The 19,654-nt window shown below is 47.2% G+C and overlaps 1 protein-coding gene across 1 annotated transcript in view; it reads left to right on the top strand.

The window, feature by feature from the left end:
- MBD1 (methyl-CpG binding domain protein 1) overlaps positions 1–19,654 on the top strand; it is a gene marked incomplete in the record, with an annotated part of 329,236 nt that overhangs the window by 137,989 nt on the left and 171,593 nt on the right. The window contains 1 exon segment of the mRNA XM_030193911.1: positions 14,911–15,021. Within this exon segment, the coding sequence (XP_030049771.1) occupies positions 14,911–15,021 (111 nt within the window).

The raw sequence follows: 19,654 nt of genomic DNA, 5'->3' as shown, positions 1-19,654 counted from the left end.
TCGACACGGCTTTAGGGTTCGTTTTTCTTCCCGACAACAGGCGTCTCAAGTTTCAGAATCAGGTCCGTCTGCTCCTGCGGACGTCTCGCCCTCGAGCTTGGGACTTTGTTCAGCTCCTGGGATTGATGACGGCCACCATAGAGGTGTTTCCCTGGGCGAGAGCTCACATGAGGCCGCTGCAGCTTGCTCTGCTTCAGCAATGGTCTCCGATTTCCCAGGAATACCAACACAGACTAAGGTGGCTTCCTGCGGCCCAGCGCAGTATGGATTGGTGGCTTTCCGACAGCATGCTGCGGCAGGGGATGCCACTGGCTCTTCCTTTTTGGTGTCTGGTGATAACGGATGCCAGCCTTTCGGGCTGGGAAGCTCATTGCCGGGGATGCTATGCTCAGGGTCTGTGGTCCATTGCGGAAGCGGGATGGTCCATCAGTCACTTGGAACTGAGAGCGATATTCCAGGCTCTTCTGACCTTCCAGAGGACGCTGAAGGGTCTTCCTGTCCGAGTTGTGTCGGACAACACGACAGCAGTGGCCTACATCAATCGTCGGGGTGGCACTCAGTGTACGGTCCTGGCTGCAGAGGTGTCTCAGATCTGCGACTGGGCCGAGCGCCACCTATAGCTGTTGTCTGCGGCTCACATTGGCGGTCAGAGCAACGTACATGCTGATTTCCTCAGCAGATCTCAAATCGACCCAGCGGAATGGAAACTGGCAGAAGACGTTTTTCTTCAGATTTGTGCCAAATGGGGAATTCCAGGCTTGGACCTCATGGCGTCAAGCGTAAACGCCAAAGTCCCTCACTTTTTCAGCAGAAGGAGAGATCCTCGCTCGGTGGGGTTGGATGCCCTGGCTCAACATTGGCCCTCGGGCCTCCTGTATGTGTTCCCTCCTTGGCCCTTGATAGGGAGAGTACTACTTCTGATTCGCCTGCACCGAGGATTGGTGATTCTCATCGCCCCGGATTTGCCAAGGTGTCCGTGGTACATGGATCTCCAGTGAATGCTGGTGGACGCGCCTCTTCCGTTTCCTCGGGTTCCGAACTTATTAGTTCAGGGTCTGGTGACTATGGAAGATCCTTGCCGCTTTGGTCTTACGGCCTGGCTCTTAAGAGGGCGCAATTGAGGGACAAGGGCTATTCTTAAAGTTATTGCCACGCTCTTGTGGGCTCACACACAGTCTACCTCTGCGACTTATGCTTGGATCTGGTGCACTTTTGAGGCGTGGTGTACTCCAAAGGCTATCTCGCCGACTCTGGCAACAGTCTCGACATTTTGCAGGACGGGGCTACAAAAGGGCATGGCCTACAATTCCCTTCGAGTTCAAGTGGCAGCGTTGGCCTGCTTCGGGGGGAAAGTGTCCGGCTTGTCCCTTGCTGCTCATCCGGATATTGTCGGAGTGGCGCTTCGTCTTCGTCCTCCTTTGCGGTTGCCCTGTCCGCCTTGGAACCTGGGGCTCGTGTTGAAGGCGCTCCCGCGATCTCCATTTGAGCCTCTTAAACAGGTTTCTGAGAAGGATGTGACTCTCAAGACAGTTTTTTTAGTGGCAATGACGTCGGCAAGAAGAGTGTCTGAGCTTCAGGCTCTTTCCTGTCGGGATCCTTTTTTACAGTTCTCAGAATCCAGAGTCACTGTTCATACGGTGCCTTCCTTTCTGCCTAAGGTGGTTTCAGCGTTTCTCCTGAACCAGCCCATTTTTCTTCCTTCCTTTTGTAAAGAGGAGTTTGGGCAATTGCACCTTTTGGATGTCCGCAGGGCTCTGTGGCAGTATCTGCAGATGTCAAATGCTTTTAGGAATTCTGATCATTTATTTGTTCTGTTTGCAGGTCCCCGATGGGGGTTTCCGGTGTCTGAGGCCACTATAGCCTGCTGGCTTAAGGAACTCATTTTTTCTGCTTATCTGCTTTCAGGGCGGTCGCCGCCTGAAGCGTTTAAAGTGCACTCTACGAGGGCAGAGTCCTCTTCGTGGGCTCAAACGGGTGTGTTTTCTCTTCAAGAGATCTGTCGTGCGGCTACCTGGGCTTCTCAGCTCTTTTGTGCGGCATTACAGGCTGGATGTGGCAGCGCGGCAGAATGCACATTTTGGAGCACAAGTGTTTGCTCACAGAGTTGCTTGTTCCCACCCTACTTAGGGAGTGCTTTGGTACATCCCATCAGTTAATGAATTCATCTGCTGTTGATGACAAGGAAGGGAAAATTAGGTTCTTACCTTGATAATTTTCTTTCCTTTAGTCACAGCAGATGAATCCATGATCCCTTCTTGTCTGACTTTAATTTTTGTACAGATGTTGTATGCAGACATTGTGCCTCATCAGGAGTATTTGAAGACAAGCTATCAGAGTTACTACATGCTGTTTTTATTGCAGGAGGTTGATAACGTGCCTTTGTTGGGTTATTGCTCCGGTTCTGGGCGTTTGCTTTCTGTCAGGAAAGTTTATTTTTGACTTTCTTATTCATTCTGCTTTGGAAATTTCATATACTGAAGGCAGAGGGGGCTTGGCGTCCAGGAACACCCTGTGCTTTCAGTGTTCTCTTTCTCCACATGCTGGTAGGTGGATACAACCCATCAGTTAATTGAATTCATCTGCTGTGACTAAAGGAGAGAATTTTATCAAGATAACCTAATTTTCCCTTCTCTCCAGCCCAGAGCCTCCCTTTGTACCGTCCCATGCACAAGAAAAAGATCCATCAGAGGAGGCAGTATGCTACAGGGGGAGGGCTTGCTATAGAGAAGCAGCATGTCTTTGTAGCTGCTGACTGTAGAGGCAAGTTTGGAGAGTCCCTAGGAGGAGGAATAGGGAGCATGAGATACCAGACTGCGGGGGGGGGGGGGGGGGGGGGGGGGAGGGGGGCACGTATTGGGCAGAACAGCAGCAGCAGGCAGGAAAGAGTGGACTGCTTTTCTGCCCTGAAGAGGCCACTGGACCACTAGTACTGAGCACAGCAGCGTCAGGGGACAGGAAAGGGTGGGCTTCTTTCCTGCCCTGAAGAGGCCGTCCAGCAAGCAAACTGTCCAGGCCACCCCAGTCAGCCGGCCACCCAGCCCAGCAAGCTAGTCAGCCAGCCAGCAAGTAAGCCAACCATATTATTCTTAGTGCTTCATATCAGTATTAAATATTATTTCTCTTTTAAACTATAGTCATGTTTATTTACAGTGACTGTTAGTCCTATAAAATTGCATTAAAATCTTCCTTACAGTTTTGTGCGGGGAGACATGGAGAAGAAAATTAAGACTGGGGGGATGGTGAGGGGGAGGGGATGAAGTTACAAAGTCTGCTTGACTGCAGGGATGTGAAAAAAGGTTTGGTTGCGGGGAGAGAATGGGGATGAATTTTTATGCCTGCATCACTCTATTCCACACATCTGAAGACCACAGCTTCAAAGGTGAGGAATTCCCCTTCAGATCTTAGACTTATTACGCACTGATTGTACCCCACTTGTGATTTTATAGACTCATAGGTGGTCGGTGACTCAACTGCTTGGTGAGGCTAAGATGGGTGGGGCTAAAGAGTGGGTGGGGTTAAGGCTGGTCCAAGGTGCGGTTGAATGGAGTGTGATGGGCAAGTTAAAATCCTTAGAGTAGGGAGTAGCCCTTAGATTGTAAACCCTACAGGGACACAAAAATACATATTGTATCTGAATGTAACTCACCTTGAGCTACTGCTGAGAAAGGGGTGATCTAAAATCAAATCCCAAAAACTAGTACCACACATAATAGTGATATAAAACACAAAAAATGTCACTTAGGACCTAAAGAACAATTCTACAATACCATAATAGCACTAACTTCCGGGACTTACACAACAAGGGCAGCAGCGTAAACAATGCAGTGGGGACTAGATCATCAATATTGGAAAACTAAACAAGCTGGATTAGAACAGATCAGCCCTACATAGACATTCAATGTTAACAGAATACCTAGTCTTTCACACACACAGAACATGGATAGACCCTCACCGGGTATAGAATAAGTAACCATGAACTAAAAATAGAAATATGTAGACAAAAATACAAATACTTATGGATTACAGCAGTATAACTAGGCATACCTCAGATGTACAGTCATATGTAAAGTATTTAAATTTTCTTCAACCCATATTCTTAAAAATACAGTAATATGATTTTAAGAACTTCTGAAATTAAACTGAACCCCCCAAGAAACTAGACTCTTCAGTGCAACACTAAAATATGTGCAAAATGTAAAAATAGCAGATGTAAATTTTAAAATATGACATATTCCAATCACATTACAAATTAACAAATTAACAATAAAGCAAAAAAAAAAAAAAGGAAATAAGGCAATGTCTTTTTATTGGACTAACAATACAATTTTCAATTAGCTTTCAGAGGCTAACACCTCCTTCCTCAGATCGGGACAATATACTGCTGTTATGGTATACTGTTCTGACCTGATCTTTGAAAACTAGTAAAAAAAAAAAAAAAAAAACTATTAGGTCAGTCCAATAAAATAGTAACATCTTATTTTCCATTTTTTTGATTTATTTTTGTAAGAGTAGAATAACATTACTACCACACTACTTTATCCTGAATTAAAAATAAATTTTTTCTTTCTTTGTTGTCTGGCCATTTAATTTTTCTAATTGTGTTGGTCACAGTTTCTGCATTCTGCTTTCCTCTATCATCTAACTGAAATGCAAGCGTTTCTTGTCCATTTGTCCCTTTTCTCTCTTCTCTTGTCTAATTCACATCCTCTACTACATCCAGCTCCAATACTGTGGATTGAAATTCCATGTGTAAAGGGGAAAAGGATAATAGGAGTGTACTACCGTCCGCCTGGCCAGGATGAACAGACGGATGCAGAAATGTTAAAGGAAATTAGGGACGCAAACAAATCGGCAACACAATAATAATGGGTGATTTCAATTACCCTGATATTGACTGGGTAAATGTAACATCGGGACACGCTAGGGAGGTAAAATTCCTTGATGAAATCAAGGACAGCTTTATGGAGCAGCTGGTATAGGAACCGACGAGAGAAGGAAAAATTCTAGACCTAGTCCTTAGTGGCGCGCATGATCTGGTGCGGGAGGTAATGGTGCTGGGGCCGCTTGATAAGTGATCATAATATGATTAGATTTGATATTAGCTTTGAAATAAGTATAAATAGGAAATCAAATACGTTAGCGTTTAACTTAAAAAAATGAGACTATGATAAAATGAGAAGAACGGTGAAAAGAAAACTTAGAGGAGCGACTGCGAGGGTCAAAAATTTACATCAGGCATGGATGCTGTTCAAAAACACCATCCTGGAAGCCCAGGCCAAATATATTCCACGTATTAAAAAAGGAGGATGGAAGACCAAACGACAGCCAGCGTGGTTAAATAGTGAGGTGAAGGAAGCTATTAGAGCTAAAAGAAAGTCCTTTTAGAAAATGGAAGAAGGAACCGACTGAAAATAAGAAGTGGCATAAGGAATGTCAAATCAAATGTAAAGCACTGATAAGGAAAGCTAAGAGGGACTTCGAAAAAAGATTGCGTTGGCGGCAAAAACACATAGTAAAATTTTTTTTTAGGTATATTAAAAGCAGGAAGCCGGCAGAAGAATCAGTTGGATCGCTAGATGACCGAGGAGTAAAAGGAGCGATCAGGGAAGACAAAGCCGTAGCAGAGAGATTAAATGAATTCTTTGCTTCTGTCTTCACCGAGGAAGATTTGGGTGGTATACCGGTGCCGGAAATGGTATTCGAAGTTGACGAGTCGGAGAAACTTAATGAATTCTCTGTAAACCTGGAGGATGTAGTGGGGCAGTTCTACAAACTGAAGAGTAGCAAATCTCCTGGACCGGATGGTATTCATCCCCCGAGTACTGATAGAACTGAAAAATGAGCTTGCGGAGCTATTGTGAGTAATATGTAATTTATCCTTAAAATTTATTAGTTTCTCATTTCTTATACGATTAACATGCATTTGAAACACATTGTATAACATTGAGTAAAATTAAGAAAAGCAAAAATTAGTTATAAATTCAGGGATTACAGGCAAATACACTGAAGCCAACAGGAAAGATTTTTTCATAAATCAAGTTTTACAATTCTTTAGACCACAATTAAAAACATGAGGGGGAGTGATTAAGATAATAGGAGATCAAAAGAAGAAAAAAAATATATATATATTTTAACTAATAATATGGCCTGGCCTATACATTCCCTTTATATCTTTGATAACCAGTTGGCATCATCATTTACTCTTTAGGCTTAATGGTTAATTTTTTCATTTCCAGAAATGCTTTAAGATGTTCAGGCTCATAAAAAGTATATTTTATACCCATATATTTAATCAGACATTTACATGGGTATGCAAGCAAATATGTTGCCTCCAAAGCTCGAGTTTCCTCTCTATAGGTCAAATTTTTTTTCCTTCTATCTTGAGTTGTTTTACAAACGTCAGGATATGCCCAAACTCTTTGACCACAAAAGGTTTTCAAAGAATTCTTAAAATATAACTTCAAGACTAAATTTAAGTCCTGTTCGAAAACAAATGAGACCAAAAGAGTTCTACGTTGTTCTACTTCAGATAATGATGTTTCTAGTATTAATGAGATATCCAATGGTTCCTGTGGGTTTTGTTGATCAGAGGATAACTTTCTTGAATATACGGTTTTATTACCGCTATCTCCTGGTTCAGCTTGCAGGGGAATAGGGTCAGTATTCTCAGTGGAGAAGGGTAGTTAATGGGGTTCCCCAGGGGTCTGTGCTGGAACCGCTGCTTTTTAACATATTTATAAATGACCTAGAGATGGGAGTAACTAGTGAGGTAATTAAATTTGCTGATGACACAAAGTTATTCAAAGTCATTAAATTGCGGGAGGATTGTGAAAAATTACAAGAGGACCTTACGAGACTGGCAGACTGGGCGTCTAAATGGCAGATGACGTTTAATGTGAGCAAGTGCAAAGTGATGCATGTGGGAAAGAGGAATCCGAATTATAGCTACGTCATGCAAGGTTCCACGTTAGGAGTCATGGACCAAGAAAGGAATCTAGGTGTCGTCGTTGATGATAACGTTGAAACCTTCTGCTCAGTGTGCTGCTGCGGCTAAGAAAACAAATAGAATGTTAGGTATTATTAGGAAAGGAATGGAAAACAAAAATGAGGATGTTATAATGCCTTTGTATTGCTCCATGGTGCGACCGCACCTCAAATATTGTTCAATTCTGGTCACCGCATCTCAAAAAAGATATAGTGGAATTAGAAAAGGTGCAGAGAAGGGCGACGAAAATGATACAGGGGATGGGATGACTTCCCTATGAGGAAAGGCTAAAGTGGCTAGGGCTCTTCAGCTTGGAGAAAAGGCGGCTGAGGTGAGATATGATAGAGGTCTATAAAATAATGAATTGATTGGAATGAGTAGATGGGGACTGTTTCCAGTATGTGAGTGTACATTTACAGTCCAGAATGTAGGTGGGTTCTTGTGTTTGATGTTTTGGAGCTTAGGTTTGCTTACCTATCCTATCTCATTCATGTGGTAGGGTGTAACTGTCTTTAGTAGCAACTTAGGATGCCTCCTTAGGGCTACCTTATTTTTATGAAACTATATCTGTGGTTCGTACATGGCTAAGGCTTGAAGCTCATTAATCTTGTGGCTGAGGAGACTGCTACCTGGAAATGTAAATTTAATATTGGAGATGTGAATTCTATCAGCTCTAAAGGTTTAATGGGGAAGAAAGAACAACATTCAGGTCCTATAGAACTGATGGCTCTTGACAGGGTTTTTAAAATAAAATAGTTGGTCATGAAATTGGAGATACTGTATTCCTGCTTCTCAACATCAATTTCTCAGAGTATGATAGGCAGATAAGGCACTAAGGTGTAATGTGATAGAGGATTTATGAAGACTCAAGTGATAAAAGTGAAAAATTAATGATCTGTTATGTAATTCATGTAAAGATAATAATATGAAAAAGGATTATAACAAAGTGCATTAATCTGTGCAATTTGTGGTAAATCTGTCCAGTAATTAAAAAAAATGTAACAAGCACATCAGGAGATATAGTTAAGATTTTATGTTAGCTGGTGGTAGCTATGGCAATTTCCCTCTTTCTCCTTCAGTTAAAAGGTCCCTCTGAGCTGAAGATCTTCCTTCCTGATCCTAAAAATGCCAAGGAGAAGTGCTTTACACACTCTGGATATTAAGTTTTAAAATAGTGTTTGGGCAGAACAGACATTTTGCAAATCCGATATGTTTGCAGGCAAGAAGAGGTTTATCTGCAAGGTAGTTTCAAGAATTTGTCAGTGTCATTCTGAGTGTAGTATCCTTTTTCAAAAAGACTGAGCTTGGATAGGACAGATGTTTGCAGGGCTCTGCAACCTGAAGTTTGAAATATGGGTTCAAAGTGTTGCTAATTATGGTCAGATGACTAGAGATTCAGGATGCATGGTTTTTCTGCCAAATGTTGTGGTAAGTCTTTAAGGTTCCAGATTGGTGGGAGACTGCTACAGGATAAGAATTTTGGGTTAGTGTTAATTCTCAGAGGACAAGCAGGCTGCTTGTTCTCACATATGGGTGACGTCCAATGGCAGCCCCAGGAACGGAATCTTCCTAGCAACAAAGTTTGCAGAGCCCGAAGCGCGAACGTGCCTCTGTCTCTTTTTTTTTTTTTTTTTTTTTTTCCCCGCTGCTCTGCGCCCCAGAAAGAGCCCTCACAGCTTCGTTTTCACTGTTCATCCCTTCGTTTGCTCTTCGAGATTTTTTTTTCCTCGTCTAGTTTCTTTGTTTTATTTAAAAAAAAAAAAAAGTTTTCCTTTACTGCTTAGTGTTTAGCCCCTGAGTTTCCTTTCGCTTTCGTGCGCGGCCTTTTTGGCTGCCCTTACGGGTTTTTTCCCTGGTTTTGGTGCCTTTTTTCGGCATCATCGCGAGTTTTAATTTCGCAGACGCGATTTTTCCGCTCATGTCCTCGAAGTCTGCCAGCGACTTCAAGAAGTGCACGCGGTGCAACCGGACGATCTCACTCACTGATCTGCACGTTTCGTGTTTTCAGTGTCTGGGGGCTGGTCATCATCCCAACGCCTGCACTTTGTGTCTTCAACTAAAAAAGAGGACCCAGGCGGCGAGATCTGCTCAGTGGACCCTGCTGCTCGGAGCCCCGTCTGGTTCTTCGACGTCGGTAGCGGTACTGAGGTCATCGAAGGCGGTATCAATGTCGGCATCGGAGAGTGCATCGACGTCGGGAGCGCAGGTGATGGCTATCCATAGGGGCCCCCTATGCTGGTAGCAGTGAGCCATCGAGTGGGTCTCCACCTGCCTCGAGGGCTCTTGCGGTACAGAGCCATCGGGACCGTCCTCTTTCGGACCCGTCCCCGAGGAGGTGTGTGGATTCCACGTCTTCCTCGTCGGTACCGGGGACTTCCGGTGATGTGCTTCGAGCGAAGGCGAAGAAGCATCACCATCGGTCGCCTTCCCGCCACGGTACAGAGAGCTCCGGGGTGCCGAAGGAGAGAACCGCTCCCCCTCTATCCAGGAGGTGTCGATGCGCTTCTCCCCGGACAGCCCGGTACTGCCTCCCCACCCCAGGCAGGTTCTGGCATCGTCTCCTGTACCGGCCTCTCAGCTTCTCTCGACAGATGCTCTTGACGAGCGCCTCCGAGCCATCCTTCCTGGGATCATGGAAGGGCTGTTGCGATCGTCAGCTTCGGTATCGGGGGTGCTTGCGCCGCCGGTGCCGATGGATGTGGCAGCTGGCTCCCCACCCGTGGTGAGGTCTCCGATGCCGGTGCCGCTTGTGGTATTGGCTTCGCCTGTATCGGTGCCGCGTGCGGTGTCTGCTTCGGCGACCACCCAAGTTGACTCCCTGGCGTCGTCGATGGAGGGAGCTTCATCGCCGCTGGTGCGGGAGTCTTCTTCTCGACCCCGCCATCGAGGACGTAGTGCCTCGGCGTCGAGACCGGCTCGGATACGGACTGCAGTCAGGGAGCTGGGAGGGGGAGGACTCGTGGGAAGCAGAGGAAGACCCCAGATATTTCTCTGGTGAGGAGTCTTGTGGTCTTCCCTCTGATCCCACTCCTTCACCAGAGAGGAAGCTTTCTCCTCCTGAGAGCTTGTCCTTCTCCTCTTTTGTACGGGAAATGTCTACTGCCATTCCCTTCCCAGTGGTTACTGAGGATGAGCCCAGGGCTGAGATGTTTGAGGCCCTGGACTATCCTTCGCCACCTAAGGAATTGTCCACTGTTCCTCTGCATAATGTCCTTAAACAGACATTGCTGACAAACTGGGCGAAACCCTTATCTAATCCCCACATTCCCAAAAAGATTGAGTCCCAGTATAGGATCCATGGGGACCCAGAGTTGATGAAGACGCAGTTGCCTCATGACTCTGGTGTTGTGGATTCTGCTCTCAAGAAAGCCAGGAGTTCTCGGGATTATGCCTCAGTGCCCCCGGGGCACGAGTCAAGAACCCTAGACTATTTTGGGAGGAAGGCCTATCATTCTGCTATGTTCGTGTCCAAGATTCAGTCCTAATAGCTCTACACGAGCATCCACTTGCGGAACAATGTGTGGCAGCTGGCGGACTTGGTTGAGAAGCTCCCATCGGAGCAGGCCAAGACTTTTCAGGAGGTAGTCAGGCAGCTGAAGGCGTGTAGGAAATTCCTGTCCAGGGGTGCCTACGACATTTTTGGTGTTGCGTCCAGGGCTGCTGCTCAAGGGATAGTGATGCGCAGACTCTCATGGCTGCGTGCCTCTGACCTGGAGAATTGAGTTCAGCAGCAGATTATGGATGCTCCTTGCCGGGGGGATAACATTTTCAGTGAGAAGGTCGAACAGGTGGTTGAGCAGCGGGACATTGTATTCGACAATCTCTCCCACCGGATGCCTTCAGCATGTACCTCATCAGACGTTTTTATGGGGGAAGGAGGAATGTTCCCTATGCTTCTAATAGGCGTAGGTACAATCCACCTTCTCGCCAGCCCCAGCGTGCACCTCAACCAGCCCCTGCAGCTCCCAGCAAAAGAAAGGGACGGGCTTTTGACTGGTTCCAGGTGAGCATAGCCGACATAAAAGTGTCCGTGCCGGACGATCTACTGGTTGGGGGAGGTTAAAGTTTTTTCACCAAAGCTGGCCTCTCGTAACCTCCGACCGGTGTGTTCTTCAAATAGTCTGGCTGGGATGCTCCCTCAATTTGATATCAAAACCTCCAAATTGTCCACCGGGAGCTCAGTCTTACAGCTTCCAGCACAAGCAGGTACTTGCAGAGGAACTCTCCGCCCTTCTCAGCGCCAATGCGGTCGAGCCCGTGCCACCGGGGCAGGAAGGGCTGGGGTTCTATTCCAGGTACTTTCTTCTGCAAAAGAAAACAGGGGGGATGCGTCCCATCCTAGATCTGAGGGCCCTGAACAAATATCTGGTCCGAGAAAAGTTCAGGATGCTTTCCCTGGGCACCCCATGATTCAGGAAAACAATTGGCTATGCTCTCTGGACTTAAAGGATGCTTATACTCACATTCCGATACTACCAGCTCACCGGCAGTATCTTCGATTCCATCTGGGGACACGGCATTTCCAGTATTGTGTGCTACCCTTTGGTCTCGCCTCTGCGCCCAGGGTGTTTACAAAATGCCTGGCGGTGGTAGTGGTGTCGCTGTGCAGATTGGGAGTGCATGTGTTCCCTTAACTAGACGATTGGCTGGTGAAGAACACCTCGCAGGCAGGAGCTCTACAGTCCATGCAGATGACTATTCAACTCCTGGAGCTACTAGGGTTTGTGATAAATTATTCAAAGTCCCACCTTCTTTCAGTTCAAAGACTAGAAATTCATAGGAGCTCTGCTGGATTCCCAGACTGCTCATACCTACCTCCTGAGGCGAGGGCAGACAACCTTCTGGCTCTTGTTTCCTGGGTCCAAGCGTCTCAGCAGATGTTGAGATTGCTCGGCCACATGGCCCCCACAGTTCATGCAACTCTCATGGCCCGTCTTCACATGAGATCAGCTCAATGGGCCCTAGCTTCCCAGTGGTTTCAAGCTGCCGGGGATCTAGAGGACGCGATCCAGCTGTCCATGGGATTTCTCAAATCCCTACATTGGTGGACAGTTCGATCCAATTTGACCTTGGGACGTCCCTTTCAAATTCCTAAGCCTCAAAAAGTGCTGACAACGGATGCTTCTCTCCTCGGGTGGGGAGCCCATGCCGGTGGGCTTTACACTCAAGGACGTTGGTCCCTCCAGGAAACCGGTTTTCAGATCAATCTCCTGGAGTTGCAAGCGGTCTGGAAAGCTCTGAAGGCTTTCAGAGATCGGCTGTCCAATCAAATTATTCAAATTCAGACAGACAATCAGGTTGCAATGTATTACATCAACAAGCAGGGGGGCACCGGATCTCGCCCCCTATGTCAGGAAGCCGTCCAGATGTGGCTTTGGGCTTGCTGTCATGGCATGTTTCTCCAAGCCACGTATCTGGCAGGTGTAAACAACAGTCTGGTCGACAGGCTGAGCAGCATAATGCAACCTCACGAGTGGTCTCTCAACTCAAGAGTGGTACATCAGATCTTTCAAGCATGGGGCACCCCCTTGGTTGATCTCTTTGCTGCTTAGAACAATCATAAGGTCCCTCAGTTCTGTTCCAGACTTCAGGCCCACGACAGGCTGGCATCGGATGCCTTTCTTCTTTATTGGGGGAAGGGTCTCCTGTATGCGTATCCTTCCATACCTTTGGTGGGGAAGACTTTGCTGAAACTCAAGCAGGATCGCGGGACCATGATTCTGTTTGCGCCCTTCTGGCCGCACCAGATCTGGTTTCCTCTTCTTCTGGAGTTGTCCTCCGAAGAACCGTGGAGATTGGAGTGTTTTCCAACCCTCATCACTCAGAACGAGGGGACACTTCTGCATCCCAACCTCCAGTCTCTGGCTCTCATGGCCTGGATGTTGAGAGCGTAGACTTTGCCTCCTTGGGTCTGTCGGAGGGTGTCTCCCGAGTCTTGCTTCCAGGAAAGATTCCACTAAAAAGAGTTACTCTTTTAAATGGAAGAGGTTTGTTGTCTGGTGTGACAGCAAGGCCTTAGACCCTCGCTCTTGTCCTACACAGACCCTGCTTGAATACCTTCTGCACTTAGTGAGTCTGGTCTTAAGACCAACTCCGTAAGAGTTCATTTTAGTGCAATTAGTGCTTATCATTATTGTGTAGAAAGTAAGCCTATCTCTGGACAGCCTTTAGTTGTTCACTTCCTGAGAGGTTTGCTTTTGTCAAAGCCCCCTGTCAAACCTCCACCAGTGTCATGGGATCTCAATGTCGTTCTCACCCAGCTGATGAAACCTCCGTTTGAGCCACTGTATTCCTGTCATCTGAAGTACTTGACCTGGAAGGTCATTTTCTTGGTGGCTGTTACTTCAGCTCGTAGAGTCAGTGAGCTCCAAGCCTTGGAAGCCCATGCTCCATATACTAAATTTCATCATAACAGAGTAGTCCTCCGCACTCACCCTAAGTTCTTGCCCAAGGTGGTGTCGGAGTTCCATCTGAACCAGTCAATTGTCTTGCCAACATTCTTTCCCTGTCCTCATACCCGCCCTGCTGAACGTCATTTGCACACATTGGACTGCAAGTGAGCATTGGCCTTCTATCTGGAGCGGATAAGCCCATTCAGACAGTCTGCCCAAATGTTTGTTTCTTTCGATCCCAACAAGGGGAGTAGCTGTCGGGAAACGCACCATTTCAAATTGGCTAGCAGACTGCATATCCTTCACTTACGCCCAAGCTGAGCTGACTCTTGAGGGTCATGTCATGGCTCATAGTGTTAGAGCCATGGCGGCGTCAGTGGCAGTCTTGATGTCAGCCACTATTGATTTGCAAGGCTGCGACTTGGTCATCTGTCCACACATTCACATCTCATTACTGCCTTCAGCAGGATACCCGACGTGACAGTCGGTTCGGGCAGTCGGTGCTGCAGAATCTGTTTGGGGTCTAGAATCCAACTCCACCCCCCTAGGCCCATTTTGTTCTGTTCCAGGCTGCACTCTCAGCTAGTTGTTATTTTTTAGGTCAATCTGTTATGTCCTCGCCGTTGCGAGACCCAATTGACCCTGTTTGTTATTTTGTGAGCCTGGGGGCTACGGATACCCATATGTGAGAACAAGCAGCCTGCTTGTCCTCGGAGAAAGCGAAGTTACTTACCTGTAGCAGGTATTCTCCGAGGACAGCAGGCTGATTGTTCTCACCAACCCTCCCACCTCCCCTTTGGAGTTGTCTCTTCCCTTGTCTTAGCTTGTAATTTGACTGAGGCGCTTGTGCGCGTATGCGCAAGGGCTCTGCAAACTTTGTTGCTAGGAAGATTCCGTTCCTGGGGCTGCCGTCGGACGTCACCCATATGTGTGAACAATCAGCCTGCTGTCCTCGGAGAATACCTGCTACAGGTAAGTAACTTTGCTTTCCTGTACTGTTCTGGACACCAGTCTGGAAGTTTTCTGTATCTTGGTTGGAAGTTAATTGTCCTCTGCTGAGTTTATAAAGCAAGATATTGTGGATATATCCGATTTGGAGGAACACAGGAGAAAACATCAGGACATGGGGTGGTGGTGGTGATAGAATTCTAATCATATGGCATTTGTGGTAGGATAGTGCCAACCTAGAGGTTCCAGAATGGTATGCAAACTGTATTTAGTAATAACTCTTATGTGGTTGGCATCTAGAACAGTTAGCGTCACCAGTGGGTGTTTTTTTATTTTATTTTTTTGTGCGAATGACTGATGTTCATGTGTTCCATTTCTAATTCTGTGTACTGTGATAATCACCTACAGTGAATCTTAGGACTTTCAGAGATGACTGTCATCCTGGTCTTGAAATATTTTTTTTAAATGATTTTTGGTCAAATGCATGGGACGATTGTCATTTAAAACATCTGATGTTTTTTTTTTCACTTTGGCTTATGGTATGGTAATTAGGAAATACTGGCTTTTCACTTCCCCTCTCCCTAGAAAAAGCCACCGCTTCGAAGCAAAGTCAACGAGCAAAAGATGATGGTGGCAGCAGCTGTAAAGCGGGTAGGTAGCTGGGACCATCGGGCTGGCAGTGCAGAGGCCAAACTGGTGAGTGCCAGTCTGTTTACTCTGCTTCTGTGTCTGGTATTATAGACTGTGGCACTCAACATAACCAAGTATAACCTGCTCCATTTTCATTCCATTTGGGCAACAGTAAATTAATAACTTCTGGAATTTGTGCCATTTTTTTGATCTATTTGCATTTGGTATTCATTGGTCCCTTAACATGTGTCTAATTCTATGGGCTTCAGGGCAAAATATGCCTTCACTGACTGCTTAATGCCCACAAGTAACTCTATCAGATTACATTTTTATTGGTTGTGGCCGTTTTTCTAACCTGGTCATCTACAATTGTGTATGTTTTTGGCCTCTTTAAATATCTCAGAAGTCTGGTGTTCAACTTTTGTAATACAAATCAGTAATGCATATATAAACCATTTAGCTCCCTCCCCACATAGCACATGTCATTTTGTGATTATGTATTATTTATCATATTGTACAAGCAGTCCTTTATATAGTTGCATGCCTTGCTTTTGTATCGCATCACGTTCTCCACAGTATCTATTTCATTCATACCTCTCCTTCCATTCATTTTTTTATTTGAGAAAAACCTCATATCTGACGTAGTCTATTTTGATCAATATTTACAGCTTTTTCCATAGCCAGCATATAGTAGTCTTGCAGCGCCTGTTTTAAGTTTAGATGTATCTTCAGTTTTAGAAGAAACTTTACTTATACTAATGCAGATTGGTGGTTTTTTTTTTGTTTGTTGAGAACTTTCATCTAAATATTGAAATATACCAGTATCCAGTATAGATTTTTACATAATCTCCCAATATTTCAAATGTTGCCTGTTCCTGACAACACTAAATGCAAAGTGGAGACTTCTTTCTCCGAGGACAAGCAGGCTGCTTGTTCTCACATGTGGGTTGACATCCGCGGCGGCCCGGGAACCGGCCATTTTGCAAGCAAAATATAAAAAAATCTTGCCAGAGTTTTCAGGTGCACGCGCATCGCGCAAGTGCGGATTGGCTTCCAGCCCATCGCGTGAGTGTTCCCGCTCAATTATTTTTTTTTCTCCGCGGTGAGGTGCGGTTGAGTTTTTCCCTGCTCCTCGCAGGCCCGGGAAAGAGTTTTCTGTGTTGGTTTCCTTCTTTTTCTTTCTTTAAGGTTCTATGATTTACAGTTTAAAAAAAAAAAAAACTGCCGTAGTTTTTTTTTTTAATACTTTTTTTTGCCCCTTTTCGAGTTTTCTTTGTTTTTTGACGCGGCCGGCTTAGGCTGTGCGGTTGGGTTGTTCCCTTCTTTTCGTGCCCTTTTTTCTTTTAACAGGCATGATCGCGTCTTTTGATTTCGCCGAAGCTGTTTTTTCTTCCATGTCAACCCAGCGGCTTCAAATGTTGTACTTGGTGCAACTGGACTATCTTGGGTACCGATACCCACGCTTGGTGTCTCCAGTGCCTTGGGCCTGACCATAGCCCAGCCGCTTGCAGTCTGTGTCTTCGCATGAAGAAACGGACCCAAGCGTCTTGAGAGGCCCAATGAGAGAAGCTTTTTGGGGCTTGGTCCGGTCCATTGACATTGAGGGACGCATCAACATTGGGAGCGAAGGTAATGGCTGTGGAACGACCAACTCGTGCTGGGAGCAGTGAGGCATCGAGTGGGTCTCCACCTGTCTCGAGGCCTCCTATTATGCAGGCCCCCCGGGACCGACCTTCGTCGGACCCAGCCCCGAGGAGATGTGAGGATTCTACGTCTTCCTCATTGGTACCGAGGAGTCTCGATGACGGGCGTCGATTGAAGGTGAAGATGCACCGTCATTGCTCTCCTTCGACACACGGTGCCGGGAGCTCCGGGACGTCGAGAGATTCGGCACCCGAGAAGCGTCGGCGCAGAGAAGGATCGCTCTCCCTCTATTCAGGAGGTGCCGATGTGTCGGTCTAGCAGCCCGATACCTGCTCCTGAGCCTCGACAGATTCTGCCACCGGCTCCTATACCTACCCCGTAGCCTTGTCCAACGGCGGCTTTTGACGAGCGCATCAGGGCCCTGCTTCCAGAGCTTCTGTGTCGGGGGTGCTTGCGCCTTCCGTACCGTCTGCTACAGCGGTATCTGGCCTTTCGCCTGTGGTGAGGTCCCCCTCGGTGCCGACAGCTGTATCTGTTTTGGATGCTACCCAGGTCGACTTCCCTTCGACGTCGGTGGAGGAAGCTTCACCGGAGTCCAGGCAGGCGTCGACTTCTCGGCACCGCCATCGAGGAACGTCATTCCTCGGCATCGAGGCAGGCTCAGTTTCGGATTGCTCTGAGAGATGTCTTGTCCGATACTGAAGATGAGCGTTCATGGAAGGAAGAGGAGGATCCCAGGTACTTTTCATCTGATGAGTCCTATGGGATTCCTTTTGAAACTTCCCCTCCACCAGAAAGGAGACTGTCTCCACCGGAGAGTGTATCCTTTACCTCCCTTGTCTGGAAAATGGCTGTGGCTATTCCCTTCCCTATGGAGGTTAAGGCTGAGCTCAAGGCTGAGATGCTCGAGGTCCTGGATTATCCTTCTCCACCTAGAGAGGCTGCAGCGGCTCCTTTGCATAATATACTGAAGGAAGTCCTTATGCGAAACTGGTCGTTGCCTCTGTCTAACCCCGTGATCACAAAAAGAACTGAATCCCAAAATCGGATCCACGGGGCACCTGGATTGATGAGGTCTCAGCTACCTCACAATTTCCATGGTGGTGGACTCCCCTTTCAAAAGAGCCAAGAGTACTAGGGACTATGCCTCAGCACCCCCAGGCAGAGAATCTAGAACCTTGGACTCTTTTGGGAGGAAGGCGTATCAGGCTGCTATGCTCGCTGCCAAAATCCAGACATACCAGCTCTTCACGAGCATCCACTTGCGGTACTCGGTGAGGCACCTGTCTAGTTTGGTTGATGTGCTCCCTCCGGAGCAGGCTGAGCCTTTTCGCCACGTGGTCAGGCAGCAGAAGGTGTGTCCAAAATTCCTGGCCAGGGGTACGTTCGACACTTTTGATGTAGCATCCAGGATCACTGCCCAAAGTATAGTGATGCGCAGACTCTCATGGCTGCGTGTCTCTGACCGGGATCATTCGGTCCAGCAGCAGATGGCGGATGTTCCTTGCCAGGGGGATAACCTTTTTGGTGACAAAGTAGAGGATCTGGTTGACCAGCTCAAGAAGCACAATGATGCTGTGGATTCTCTCTCCCGCCGATCGTCTTCTGCTACTACCTCCTCATCTAGGAGGTTTTTTGGAGGGACGAGGAGTGCTCCCTATTCCTATGCTAGGCGTAGGTACACTCCTGTTTCTCGGCAGCCTGCCCAGGCTCAGCCCCAGCACGCTCATTCTCGTCAACAGCATGCGCCTAAGGCTTCTGCGGCTCCCCAGCAAAAGCAAGGGACGGGCTTTTGACTGGCTCCAGTTCAGCATAGCCTCAGTAAAAGTGTCCGTACTGGACGACTTTACGGTCGGGGGGAGCTTGATATTTTTTCACCAAAGGTGGCATCTCATAACTTCTGACTAGTGGGTTCTTCAAATAGTCCAGTCAGGGTACACCCTCAATCTGGAATCCAAACCTCCAAATTGTCCACCGGGAGCTCATTCTTACAGTTCCCAACACAAACAGGTACTTGCAGAGGAACTCTCCGCCCTTCTACAGGCCAAAGCGGTCGAACCCATTCCACCAGGGGAAGAAGGGCTGGGATTCTATTCCAGGTACTTCCTTGTGCAAAGGAAAACAGGGGGGATGCATCCCATCCTAGACCTAAGGGCCCTGAACAAATTTCTAGTTTGAGAAAAGTTCAGGATGGTTTCCCTAGGCACCTTTCTTCCCATGATTCAGGAGAATGATTGGCTATGTTCTCTGGACTTAAAGGATGCTTACATCCACATCTTGATACTTGCAGCTCACAGGAAGTATCTTAGATTTCGGCAGGGAACACAGCACTTTCAATACCGTCTACTGCCTTTTGGCCTGGCGTCTGCACCCAGAATGTTTACCAAATGCCTAGCAGTAGTCGCAGCGTCGCTATTCAGACTGGGAGTGCATGTGTCTCGATGATTGGCTGGTGAAGAGCATCTTGAAGGAGGGTGCTCTGGATTCCATGCGAATGACTATTCGAGTGCTAGAGCTACTAGGGTTCGTCCTAAATTATCCCTAGTCCCATCTCATCCCAGTCCAAAAATTGGAATTCATTGGAGCCCTGTTGAACACTCACACAGCTCGAGCTTATCTTCCCGAGACAAGGATGGACAGCCTTTTGTCCCTAGTGTCCATGGTTTGAGCATCTCAGCAGGTCACGGCTCGGCAGATGTTGAGACTTCTGGGGCACATGGCCTCCACAGTTCATGTCACGCCAATGGCACGTGTACATATGAGATCAGCTCAATGGACCCTAGCTTCCCAGTGGTTTCAAGCTGCGGGGGATATAGAAGATGTACTCCAACTTTCTCCGAGGACAAGCAGGCTGCTTGTTCTCACGACTGGGTTGATGTCCACGGCAGCCCCCACCAACCGGAACAAAACTTCGCGGGCGGTCCCGCACGCAGGGTACGCCCACCGCGCATGCGCGGCCGTCTTCCCGCCCGTGCGCGACCGTTCCCGCTCAGTCTTTTCTTTTCCGCACTGGAGAGAGCCGCGTTCGTCTCTCTCTCTGTCAGCCCCGGAAACC

This window comes from Microcaecilia unicolor, chromosome 2, assembly GCF_901765095.1.
Source record: "Microcaecilia unicolor chromosome 2, aMicUni1.1, whole genome shotgun sequence".
Taxonomy (NCBI): Eukaryota; Metazoa; Chordata; class Amphibia; order Gymnophiona; family Siphonopidae; genus Microcaecilia; species Microcaecilia unicolor.
This window is presented reverse-complemented; position numbering and strand designations above follow the sequence as displayed.